This window comes from Carettochelys insculpta, chromosome 3 (assembly GCF_033958435.1).
Source record: "Carettochelys insculpta isolate YL-2023 chromosome 3, ASM3395843v1, whole genome shotgun sequence".
Lineage (NCBI taxonomy): Eukaryota > Metazoa > Chordata > Testudines > Carettochelyidae > Carettochelys > Carettochelys insculpta.
This window is the reverse complement of record NC_134139.1, coordinates 16,790,001-16,803,348: the sequence shown is the minus strand read 5'-3', so window position 1 is coordinate 16,803,348 and position 13,348 is coordinate 16,790,001. Positions and strand designations below refer to the sequence as shown.

Genomic DNA, 13,348 nt, shown 5'->3' with positions numbered 1-13,348 from the left:
TTTTCCAGGTCATGGTTAAATCAAAGCTTTCAAATAATACTATATACCAGTACAGTTATTATTATATGTCACTACACACATTTCTTAATTAGTAAACAGAAATGGTGAAGGAGATTAGAATTTCACAACGACAGCAAGAAATTAATTTTAAGAATTTAAAATACCAGAAATGGACAAATACCATCTCTATGAAGTGAAAAAAGGAGAGGAGGGGCTAACTGATTTTTTAACACCACCCCTGAGCAATAGAGATGTATGAATCGATATATATAGTGACAGACTAATTAAATATCTAGTTAGAAGAGATTTATAGACAATCTAGAAAAGTACAGGAAACTTGACAAATATCACATAGGGGAAGAGACTATAACAAAACAGAAAAATTTGCAAACATATAATATAATTAAGGGTAGCAGTCAGACTGTATTCACAAAAAAAGATCTTGTCTTTTAAATCTGAATTTTTTTTAGCAAATAAAAAATCAAATAAATAAATGGCAGACATATAGACCCAAGTCCTCAAAGATCTTTAAGTGTCATACCTCCATCAAAATCAATGGGAATTAGGTGTCTAAATACTTCTGAGGATATGAGCTATTGTAACTTACTTACATTTTTAAAATACGGTAGCATATTTTCACTCAACTGTTCCTTAGTAAATTTAACAAGTCAGATCTCTTAGGAGGAGGAGGAGCTATTTGAGTAAGTAATGATTTGGAAAACAAAGACATGCTGTGATAATGAGAAGGAAGAATGTGGAAAAAGTTAAGTACTTACCACAAAAATAAGTAATTAGATGGTTATTGTTTATGTGAAAAATATGGATGAATGAACATGTAGGAAAGTGATACATTTTCATATCAATAACAGTAAAGAGGAATCAGAATGGATAGATAAAACTAAATAGAAGTGCAACAAAAGTCCAAATAACTTGGCCAGATTAGCATATGTGTAGACAAAAATCAATGTAGAGGACGTAAACCAGTGATGCTGGACAAAATATGCTAGATCAGTGGTTCCCAGCCTGCGGTCTGCAGACCCCTGGGGCTCCATGAGGGTACTGCAGAGGGGTCATGAAAAAAATAAAAGGTAAATAAAAATGATCATGGAAAATAAGTTTGAATAAATTACAAAGTTACAATCAATTATTATTTTTAAATTAAATACCTTACAATAATGTTATTCATTGCTGCCTGAAAAATCTATGTTGTGGTTCCTTTTTCATTTAATGAAGTATACATAGCAGCTAGAATTGGCTTTGATAGTGGCCTGAGAATGGTCTGGGATGTTACTGGGGGTCTGCACTAGAGCATAGGTTGGAAACCACTGTGCTAGATGGTCGTGTGAGAAAAAATAAGATTGATAATTAATAGTAGATGTGATGGTGATAAAAGATGAAGTAGTCAAATTTTGATACTTTTCTTCCTGCTACATTTTATCTTACTTTGCAGTTAGTCACCTCCAAAATTGGTGAAACCACGCATGTAAAGAATTAGTACTCAACATGAGTGAGAGTGGCAGAAACTTCATCTAAAATCTAATACTTCTACTGCCAAACAATGAAATTAAATAGCAGATATAGCTGGGAATAAAGAGAGGTATCAAGTATTCTTGAAATAGTGAAAAAGTGAAAGACTAATTAAGGAGTCTGAGGATCTGTTATTCAGAAGAATTAGAGAAACTAGAGGTGAAATCCTGGCCCCACTGAAACTGTTGGGAATTTTGCTGTTATCATTACTTGGGGGGTCAGGATTTCACCCTTGGTTTTTATTGTTTAGGAAAGTGCAGAGGAAGCAATAAAGCCCTCACCATGGTAGAGACAGTTCTGAAGAGAAAAGAGGAAGACAGACACCACAAGACTATTTGTGATAGGATCAAATGAAAGACTTACAAACAATCTGTGTCTACACTACAGAATTCTGTTGACAGATACTTCCTGACAGAATCTCTGTCTACAGAACACGTCCACACCTACTGCAGGCTCCCTCTGTCAACAGAGAGCAGCCAGACTGCCCAGCCCTCTGTCGACAGAGCAGCCAACTGGAAGCTCTGCAAACAGGGCTGCCTGGTGAACCAGAAGCCCTCTCTGTTGACATAGGGCCTCCCAGAGCACCTACACTACCTTCTGTCAACAGATTCACTCTGCCCCGTACGGTCAAGACAGAACTCTGCCAGGAACGCTGCTGTGTTCTGTCAACAGATTCTCGAAAGAAAGCATTTGTAGTGTGGACACTCCTTAGTTTTGTTGACAGAAGGCCTCTTCTGTCGACAGATGTCTGTAGTGTAGATCCAGCTTTAGTGAAGGAAAGGCCTGGTCAACAGAAAAGTTCAATGGCAATTTTATACATGGAGTGACATATTTTATGGGGACCTACATGGTGGAGTAAGTTGGTCAGAACATGTGTTCCCTCTAACTTTTTCCACCTATGGGTGGAATAAATTTTATGTGTGATGTAGAGGGTGATACACTTGTGTATGGCTCACAGATGGTGTGGAGCACCTGCTGAGGGTAACCTAGGCGACCAGGTGGCACCTCTGTACTGCAGAAAAAGGGGGAGGTAGAGCCTGAGGGTTTTCATTTGGAACTGGGGCTGGAAAGCAGTTCATCTAGGAGAGAGAGTGAGAAAGAGAGAGACAAAGGAGGCGGCAAGGCTCGGGGGCCCCCTTTGAGGCCTCCTCTCCCCAAAATAGATTGGACTGACTCCTGTATGATGCTGTGTACCTGTCGGCTAATAAACCCGCTGTTCTCCTCTTGAGTGAGAGTCATGCCTGCCTGTGGATGGGATGCAGAGCTTGTGGACCCCGGAACCCCATTACAGCCGGTGGGATATACTGCACCCTGGGGATGGAGTATCTGGCAGTGACTGGGTTGCAGGAGGAAGAAGGGGGGCTGGCAAGACTCAGGTGTGCTGAAGGCCAGTGAGGTGTCATTCCCCAAGGCAGAGGAGCCTGTGGCTGAACCCAAGAGAGTGTGGTCGTGGTCCTCGAGAGGGGGTGTCACACCTGAGGAGGGATTACTCCTGGGAGTCCATTGCAATTGGTCCCAGAAGGTGGAGAGGCCTATGGCCTAACCCCCAGGAACAAGTGACCCACAAGGAGTCTAACACACTGAAGAGATTCTTCTGGAAATCATGGGGGGCAGTGGGCATCAGCCTGTGAGTCTGCAACCCTGCTCAGCAACTCCTCTGTGAGGCAGCAGCTCCTGGAAACTGAAATGAGATTAAGGACAGGAACAACTAAGAGAAAGAGAGCACAGCAGCATGAATGCGCAATGGCAGAGCTGAGGGCTAAGGAAACTCCTGCAGGTGTGAGCCAAGATGGGGGTAGGGAACCCTGGACAGCATGGAACTCTGAAACAAATGGCCTGCCACAGTTCAAGGAAGGAAGGAGTGATTCCAACCCATTGTCTACTAGCAGCCAGGACAGGCCTGCGAAGTTTTCCAGGCCTGGGCCGAGGAAGCGTGCCTGTGTGCACAGGCAAGGAAAGCAGCTTGTCCACTGGGAATAGCAAGTTGTCTGTGAGAGAACTTGGCTCGCTTTCTGAGCGTGTGTCTGAGACTAGCTGGGGGGCTGGGGCAGAGGAGAATGTCTCGGTTTGTTTGTCTGCATTAAACAGCAGCAGCATGTCTGGGGAGAAAGCAGAGCCTGCATTTGAAAAAGGTGCCAACGAGGACACATGTCCATTGTCTGAGGAAGACTCCCTCCAGCCTGTAGCACCTGGAGAGGGAACCATGAAAGAGCACTCCAGGTGTGATTCTGAATCCAGCGACTGGTACTGTAACAGAGGGAACGTCTCTGGGATGGGCAGTGGCATCCCTGGTAAGGACACCGGTCCTTGGCGCAAGGAAGGTGCTTCTACTTCTGGGGAAGCTAGTTCTCTGCCTGAGCCTAGAGTGGCTCAAAATGGTGGTAAGATCCTGGAGTTGGATGTGAGTGCAGCTGAAACCCAGAAGGAACTGGTTGTGGCTCGAGGGAGGGCACACCCAGAGAGATCAGATTCCCACCCCATGAGGCAAGGGGGAAGATTAGAACTTGGTTGTGCAAAGGAAAGGCTCAGCCAGTTAGCCTTAAAATGCCAGAATCTCCAGGAGGTTCAGTGCTGGTTGGGGCATACCAAAGAGCAACATAAATGTACCGTTGCAATGGGTTTGTTCTAGTTACTCACACTGACTGCTGTAATCAAGTGGTTGCTGCTACCAAAAGCTGCAGAATTGTACCATGTACTAAACGTTTTGAAAGAACCACGTAATGTGTTGACATTCATGTATAAGCACTAATTGTATGTTGAAGAAGTTTATAATTCTGAAATGTCACCATTGACCCCTGTCACTAGTCTTGCAACCTCTCACATTAGAAGGAACATTCCAAACCTATTGTGTGGTACGGATGGGGAAACTGAGGCACCAACCATTTTGGTGAGTAACAGAGAGAAAGCTGTGCTAGTCTATATACTATCAAAACAAAAAAGCAGTCTAGTAGCACTTTGAAGAAAGTGCTACTGGACTGCTTTTTTGTTTTGAAACCATTTTGGTTGCATGGCTAAATGCCAAGGGTTGAAAGCATAGGTACCTTCATTTATTGGACGGTGACTGAATTCCAAACATCTGCTGGAGCAGTTGCATGGGTTCTGCCTGTCTGACTTGAAAATGTGGCTGATGGACCAGAGGTCAAAGCAGGGAGACCAACCAACCTGAGGGAACCAATGGGACTTGCCTGGCTGCATCACATGAAAGGGGCTAATGCCAAACTCCTGATGTGGTGCCTCCTCCTGCAGGATTATGACTTGGAGGTGGTCCACATCCAGGGGAGCACTGAGGGTATAGCCAATGCCCTATCATGCGGGGAGGGCCCTGAACGTCCCCAGGTCACTGGCTGAGTGACCCCGCTCATTTCAGTCTGGAAGCAGGGGGAGTTGGGAGAGAGGGAGAGATGTGATGTAGTGGGAGATACACGTGTGTATGGCTCACAGAGGGTGTGGGGCTCCTGCTGAGGGTAACCTAGGTGACCAGGTGACACCTCTGTGCTGCAGACAAAGGGGGAGGTGGAGCCTGAGGATTTTCAACTGGAACTGGGAGTTGGAAAGCAGCGAGTCTGGGTGAGAGAGAGAAAGAGACACAGACACACAAAGGAGGGGTCAAGGTCCTGGCTCGGGGGCCTCCACTCCCCAAGATGGATTGGACTGGCTGTCTCTGATAGCTGTACTTACTCCTCTGCATGATGCTGTGTCCCTGTTGGCTAATAAACCCTCCAGTCTCCTGCTGAGTGAGAGTCACGCCTGCCTGTGGATGGGGGGGAGAGCTTGGGGACCCCTGAACCCCATTACAATGTGCGCCAAGACATATGCAGATCTGCACCAATTGAAACAAATGCTTACAGCTGCTAACTATTGGGGTGGCACCTGAATCGCTCATGGACAGCTGCCCAACCTCTCAGCTGTCAGGGAACACTGATTGGAACGTGGTACAAGTGGTGAAGCACAGTAACTGTAACCAATTTGGCATTCAAAGTGTGTGCAAAAAGTGTATTTTGCGTTCAGAGGTAGAAGGAGCAAGTGCAGTAGGTAAAACAACTAACAGACTGGTGTAACAGCACAATGCCAATGTAAGGAAGGATAAAGTAAAGCAGGATAAAAAATGATAAATATTTAAGTCAGATAAAAAATAGCACAGTGGTCGCAATCTACACTTCTTTCCCATTTTACCTGTTTTCTGACTAAGTGAAGTGCTATGTGTAACCTATATTACTATACATGTTACCAAATGGATTGGGCCTACACACTTCCATGGAAGTAATACCTGCATGAGCCATGTCTCAATTTGGTGTTTCATACAAGTATATGTAACAAATTAGGAAAGGCAGCAATGGAAAAATGAGCAGCAACTATTTTTTAAAATGTGTTAGCACCTCACAGCCTGAGATTGCTCAGAAGGAATATTTTCATGTCCTCAGAGGAGGTTTTTATAAAGTCTGAACAGCTTATTCCACATGAAGGTCATGTTTTTCCCTACTTAAGGTGAATGCAGTACTGAAGGAAGCCCCACATTGGAGAGACATCCTGACATATTTCATTTACTGGGTGAATGGAGGTAAATCAAAGATCAGACTTAAATGGAAACATACAACTGCTATTCAGCTATTCTTAGCATCTGTGTTCAATGGAGTAGGGTACATGTCAGTTGTAACATTAACTAAAGAGAACATATTTAAAGACATATTGAACACAGAATGAAAACTTTATAGTGAATCTAGAGCTAGCAAAATTAAACTGGATTTACCTGAGATTTGTACGTACAATTATGGGTTAGTATGAGAGAAATACTTACGCCTTAGCATATTTAGGAGACACTAAGGCTGTGGCCACGCTACTCCTCCCTTTCAGAGGGGGCATGTTAATGAGGGACTTTAGAAGATGCTAATGAGGCACTGACATTAATATGAAGCATCTCATTAGCATAATAGTGGCTGTGTGCAATTCAAAAGTGCCGCTTTCGGAATGCATGCCACCTGTGTAGTCAGGGACCTTTTGAAAGGACCCCCTGATTTCAAAAGCCCCTTAATCCTAAAACCAAATAGGAAGAATGGGCTTTCAAATCAGGGAGTCCTTTTCAAAGGCCCCCACTACATGGACAGTGTACGTTCTGAAAGTGGCACTTCCGAATTTCGTGTAGCTGCCATTATGCTAATGAGGTGTTGCATTTTCTGAAATCTCTCATTAACGTGCTCCCTCTGAAAGGGAGAGGTAGCATGGCCACAGCCTGCCTTACGTGAAGGTACCCATTTGAATTTGAAAGTCACTATATTAGTTCAGCTTGGAGCAATGATGGGTGTAAGAATGTTAATGCTAGTTCAGTCAGTCTATAATATTACAATATTATACACAATATAATATTATAGTAATACACAACTGAATATACAATATAATATAATACTAATACACAATACTGAATATACAATATAGTATTACAGTAATACACAACTCAAAAATGTAACTCCAGAGAACCAAAGTTCCCTTTGAAAAAAGTCATAACATTTTTTTTTCCTCAAGTCAAGTTTCTTAAATCTTTAAAATGTACTTTTCCCCAAGGGTCAAATCTAACTCCTATATTTTCAATGAACTCCAGAGCTTTTAGCCACGCTATTCCCACATGACTAATATTTCTTGCAATTCCAAAAATGCAGGGGTAATATCAAATTTGCAGTTCAACAAGCCAATACTGGCCAACAGCTGTTACCTATACAGTCATGTTTTTCCTGTAACATGCACCATTCTTTTAAAGGTTTGAAATTAAGCGATGTAACCTTTATTTGGAAAACCTATCCATTGACAGTCTTTTGATATGTGTACCTGATGGACAACAAATTCTTACAACATTTTGAAGTATGAATAAAAGTGATACTCGAGAAAGGTCCTTTCTGGTTTCTAGATTTCCACAGAAATAAGGTATGAAGTTCTCTAACTCACCTCCAGATGCCTTTGACCTTTCTTTCAACTTTTCTTCAGCCATTTCAGCGTAGGTAGGAAGTTCTGACATCTTCACTCCAGATCGAGCTTCTGCTATTAGCTGACGAGCTCTCTCTCTCAGCTGCCGACGTCGCTCTTCATCTTGCTGCTAAGATATATTGAACAGTTGCCAACTCAGTAATTGACAGAAATGCAATTTCATTCTCAATCTGATCATCATGATAGTAACTGGTTTACAGCATGGTGCTTGGCCCACATTACAAATAGGATGTTCCATATCAGTTGGGTGTCAAACCACAATTTTTAAAGACATATGGGAATCAGATTTTTTGAGCACATCCAAAATTACTGTATATTAAAACTTTCATCATTTGTAATTTAAACTATTTTATATACAATTATACCTGGTAAAATATCCTGATGCGAACAATTGTTATGAACTTTTATTTCTTAGCAATAGCTATAAAAGATTTATTATAAATGCAAAACTGATTTTACTAAACTGAATTACTATCAAGAGTAATATTGTACTACAATACTAGAATCAGGGGATCTGTTACACAAGAATCTGCTACACAAGCAACTCCACTGACTTCAAGAGTAGTAGCAGAGAGGTAGCCGTTTTAGTCTGTACTCCAACAAAACAAAGCAGCAGAAATGTAGCACTTGAAAGACTAACAAAATGACTTATTTGGTGATGAACTTTTGTGGGACAGACCCACTTCTTCAGATTCTTCAAGAATGTTATTCTGATGTAAGACAAGAATTTAATCCATACACTTCAACTCACACATCTCTTTTTTAAATATAAAATTTTTTAAATATAAAATTTAACCTGCTGATGAGAAGTCTAAAGGCACAAAAGAATTTCTGTAGTTTTAAAATGCCCCTTTGTTGGGTTTAGCCCAGTAACTGTAAATATATCCCAAAAACAAATACCTTGTGCTTTTGTAAGGGAACCGTTCAAGTTAAAAATGTTCTGCTAAAACATTTAAATGCATCATTCTACCACTATACACTTTCAATCTCATAACTAATTACAACATATAGTAAACTTTTTGTGCACATATTTTTGAAATGGAATAACGCACAACAAATTAAAAATAAGTTTTATCAAAACTTGAAATAAACAGAACTGGCAAGGAAATGAAATTTAAGCTTTGTCAATACCTGCATTTTTCAAATTTAAGGAAACTTTTAAAATACTCTATTACACCATAATATATACCAATAAATTTAAAAAACCCACCCAAATGCGGCTTTGTCATATTTCCTCCAACTTAATAATTATAGTAGAAGTTGGGGAAATCAAGATTTTGCAGATGACCTTAACTTTGGTTGCATACATCCAATTAGTCTAAGTTTGGAAAGCAGTCTTGGAAATTGAATTTCTTACAATAAATGGCAAACACCATTCCCAGGAAACAAGAAATTGAACATTCCACACCTGCAAATCTTTGTAAGAGCCTGCTGCTAAGTGCTATTTAGCTTAAGCAACCATTAATGAGACAAGCACAAAATACTAATTAGGTACATTCTACCCATTTCCATGTAGATTGTTTGTTTGTAGCTATTTACTCATCGTTGTTCTTGGTACAATAGAAAATATGCAAATGAATGAATCAGAATGCAGCCCTAATGGGACTTTCTGTTTATAACCATTAGCCCAGAGGTGTGCTGTAATTCAATCCTCAAGCAGCAAGATTTAGCCTCATTAACAGCTTGCATGGGCAGGTTACAACTCATAAAACCCTACAGTAAACAAAGTATATGGACACAGCACAATATCTTGAGCCTGATTGACAGAATTCTGGTTCCCTATCAGATTCCCTTGATTTACTTTTCTGCTAACGTCCTAACATTATAAAGACAATTTTGCTTTGGCCCTGCAAGCTCTTCGGCAGGATGGAGTATTTGCATTGTTTGCTTTCTCATACTTCAACTTCACAGAAGACGCGGAGTCACAGTTCTATAAAATACTTATATGTTAAAGAAAGAAAACTGGAAACCTCCTATATCTACTATACACAACAATAAATCTGTTTAATTTTATGTATAGCCAGCCAATGAACACAGCAATCAATTTTACTTCAACACACGGTATGTGGCAACATCAATTACATTTGAGTTTACATGAAGGGAAAGTGCTCAAATATTTCTATCTTGTCCTGCTAACACAGGTGAGTTTATGGTTTTAATTTATATTAGTTTACAAATGGAATCTGCCAAACTTATTTGAAGGCACTAGGCAGCTTCCTATTGAATGTTCACATGATCCAACTAAACCTACTACAGTGCATGACTTATTAAGTCAGGTACACCTTAGGAAAAACTTGTTCTAGAACATGGTAGGCTGATTTCAAAAGAAAAGACCTTATATCCCTGAATCATTAGCATAGCCTCTAGCATCCTTTTAGAGCAAATACAGATGGTTGTGGCTTTTGTTTGTTGCTAATTAAAATTCAATCACCGCTAGTGGAAGAGAGCAAAACAGCATATTTATAGCTTAATTTAATACACATATTATGGGAACTGTTGATTATTGAGCTATGTGGGAAGAAATGATTGTTGATGTTTAAATTGAAAATGTGCATGCTGAAATGTTCAGGGTATAAGATATTTCTAGTGTCTCTTCAAAAACAAAACAAAACAAAACAAAAACCGCACCAACCTACCAACCAAACAACAGAAACAGCTGGTAAAGCTCATAAAGCGCAAACATAGGGGACATGAAAATTCAGACTACAACAACATACAGTAGAAAACTTTCCAATTCTAAAGAGAAAACTAGGTAAATCTTTAATCTCTGTCATGTATCTGCCATGCTGGGGAGGCATAAAAGTTTCCTCTGTTCCTCTACCTCAATTAGTTTCTAATGGTCTAAAAAAATCTGCCACATGGATGCACAGTAAGTAAAACTTCACCATTTAAGGACAAACTCTTCAAGAATAAGTAATGCAATTCCTTGTTTCCTTCCTAGAAAAATGTATTGGTATGCAATTTTTATATTTCACAGTTCACCGACATCTCGGCAAGCTTTCTTCCACTGCTTCAATGGTGCTACTTTTAATTTTATCCTCCTTAGTCCTAGTAATTAAAGTGATCAGCAGTGGCATCCTAACGGCTTTGACACAGCTACAACCCCCTAGCAGACTTCTGCTTTTAAGGGGAAGGAGAAGAAAAAGGACTAGAATTTCGTTTCACAGGAACAAGAAAATCCAGCTTCTCCAATCCTCAACTATATCCAATTGTTCTTTCAGCAGACCTTGGCTCGCAAGAAACAAATAAAAATGGCTGCCATTAGGGGGTCCTTTTTGTACTTGCCGCAGATGTCAGTGACTGACATTACTTTGGCCAAAAATGATGCTATGGAGTTGTGAAGGTGAGTGAGAATGTAAGGCATGGTCAGAGTAGGGGCCGAGATCACTGCCCTGCTGATGATGTCATTTGGCGATATCAGAAATTCAGAAAAGACCAAGCTTGCACCACCTGAAACGCTCGTATCTTGTGAAAGCAGCCACTAATCAAATCCCTGCTAATACAATTCATTAAATTTATTTTTTTCAATGTTTTTATCGGGAAATGTTTAAAGGTTTTTCTTTTAATTGCCCTTTGATTTAGCTGTTTGTGGATCAGACATAATATTGAGTTTGTGCCACAAATCTGCTTTTACTATTTTTAACTCTACACAAATACTATGAGCTATGTTTTATTTAATGTTAAAAAAGAAGAAAATTCTTTATCGTGCTCAATGATCTCTGAATGAAAACTGAAAAAAATAAATTGATTTAACTCGTCTGTGTTAACATAAAATGAAAATTTACTTCGACTTACCGTGGATAGCAGTTGAGATAGCTAAAACTCTCAAAATTGTCCCTTGCATGCCCCGATTACATAGTAAAGCTAAGAAAAAGAACTTGACTGCCAAACCCTTTCATCATTAGACAGGAAGAACGGCTCTGTTATTAGCCATTCAGAAAGAAAAAGAATTCTGTGCTTGTCCAGAGGCAAGGATTATCAAAAATGTACCTATTCACTTGCTACAGAACACAGACTAAAAATAAAAAATGAAAATTACAAGATATTTAAAGGGTTGGTCAGGCTGGGTTTTTACTGTGACCTTCATTGGCTCTTGTTTGAGGAAACAGGATTTGGGATAAAACATTAAAACTGTTTAGCAGATCTATTCAAGCCATTTCAAACTTTTCTTATGCTGGTTTATAATACAACCAGGCATGCTTGTAAATGGCCACACCTGCTCATTTCTCCAGGGATAGCCTGATCTCTGCTTTTTCCAACAAAGAAAGGAGGAAAAACCCCAGCCTTTCTTGTTGCAAAACAGAGCAGAAAGTCAAAATCTTTCCCAAATTTGTCCATCTGGTCAGATTAAATCTTTGATCACGCTAGGGATTACATTCATGTTTTGTACTCAGCACTAAAGTTTCAGAATAGCTCAAAATACACAGGTAGTGACCAAAATATGACTAGCCAAGCAGGATAAACTTGATGTAAACAAAAGAGCATGAGGTCTGAATTTTAATATCTAGTTAGACAAATGTTAAAGCAGGAGAAGATCAGCAAAGAAAACAAATAGGAAAGTATATTTTAGCTATCTGTTGTCTTCAACTGGCATTTGGATTTACGTTTACATTCCTCAAAGCTGTGTTGTCTAAAAGTATTTTACAGTTATAGTGTATAGTATTAGAACAGACAAAAGTATAAAACTAGAGGAAGCATAAGCAATACAATACTGACTGTTTCCTTTTAAGTATACTGGGACTATTTGTTACAATGACAAACACCTCTCTTTACCCTCAAACCATTATTTTGTCTTTTGGAAAACCTAAATTCACTTGGTAGATTGGGAAAAGAATTCAGGTCTTGGAAAGTGGATCAGTTTGTTATTTATGTCCTCGTTTCACTGTGAAAGTGATAAGTGATAAGTTCTTAGCTTGCTTTAAAAAAAAACAACTCTGTAAGGGTGAAAAAAAAAAGAATGGCTGACTAAGTAACTATCACCTTGTGCTACATCCAAGGCCTCTTGCTGGTTGTCTGGCTGCTCTTTTGTAGGCAAAAAGGAGCTGAACGCTCTCTGGCTCCTTAGATCTGGTCCAACAAATGCACTGCCAGTCATGCACATGGATCCAGCTTAAAACCCAGTGTGAGCCTAAAAGAAGCTAGTCAAACTGGCACCCACTCATGCAGAAGGAGATAGATTTGTCATGACAGGCTGATTATTCAATGTAAAGAAACAGTTTAGCTTTTCTAATCTGGTACAAATACATCTTTCTCAGAGAAAAAAGTAAAAGGTCTAACAGTTCAAGTATTTAAAGTAAAGAAACCAACAAAAAATTGTAACGTCAAAGTGAACCATAGGTATTTGTACCAAAGCATTCTGCAAAACAGCCCTGCAGTTCTATTCAGATAAATAAGATTTAACCCATTTAACCCTTTCGAGGCATCACATCCATCTGTTTGATCAAAGCAGGCATTATTATTCCACACTACATTTTGATTTACCATAAGTTTTAGGAACAGATTCAAAATATTTATTTCCAAAACCATGCTGTTTTCATCCTCCTCCATTTGGTTGCCCTCGCTGATGCTAACAGACACAAGTTCAGTTGATGAAGAGTGATACTACAGGTTGTCTACTCAAAGGCTGCTAATAAAGATCATTCATAAAGTGGAAAAAAAACCCGCACAACATGTCAACTTCTTCTGGAATTTTCTTTGCCTGTGCAAGACTGCACTGTCCCTCATACATGAACTATAATTAAGGACAACAATCACCTTAGGCACTGAGATCCAGAAACTTGCTACGCCTGTCACCATGATTGTCAATGCTCCTGGCATTACCGACAAAATATGGCCTCTCTCAAGTGTG

At 39.8% G+C, this 13,348-nt stretch overlaps 1 protein-coding gene across 5 annotated transcripts in view; it reads right to left on the bottom strand.

Annotated features, from left to right (window-relative positions):
* The window catches only part of EHBP1 (EH domain binding protein 1), a 325,710-nt gene that overhangs the window by 61,290 nt on the left and 251,072 nt on the right, over positions 1 to 13,348 (bottom strand). For all 5 annotated transcript variants that reach the window (XM_074989386.1, XM_074989385.1, XM_074989387.1 and 2 more), the window contains one exon: positions 7,462 to 7,609. In XM_074989386.1, the coding sequence (XP_074845487.1) occupies positions 7,462 to 7,609 (148 nt within the window). The remainder of the gene's footprint in view (positions 1 to 7,461; positions 7,610 to 13,348) is intronic.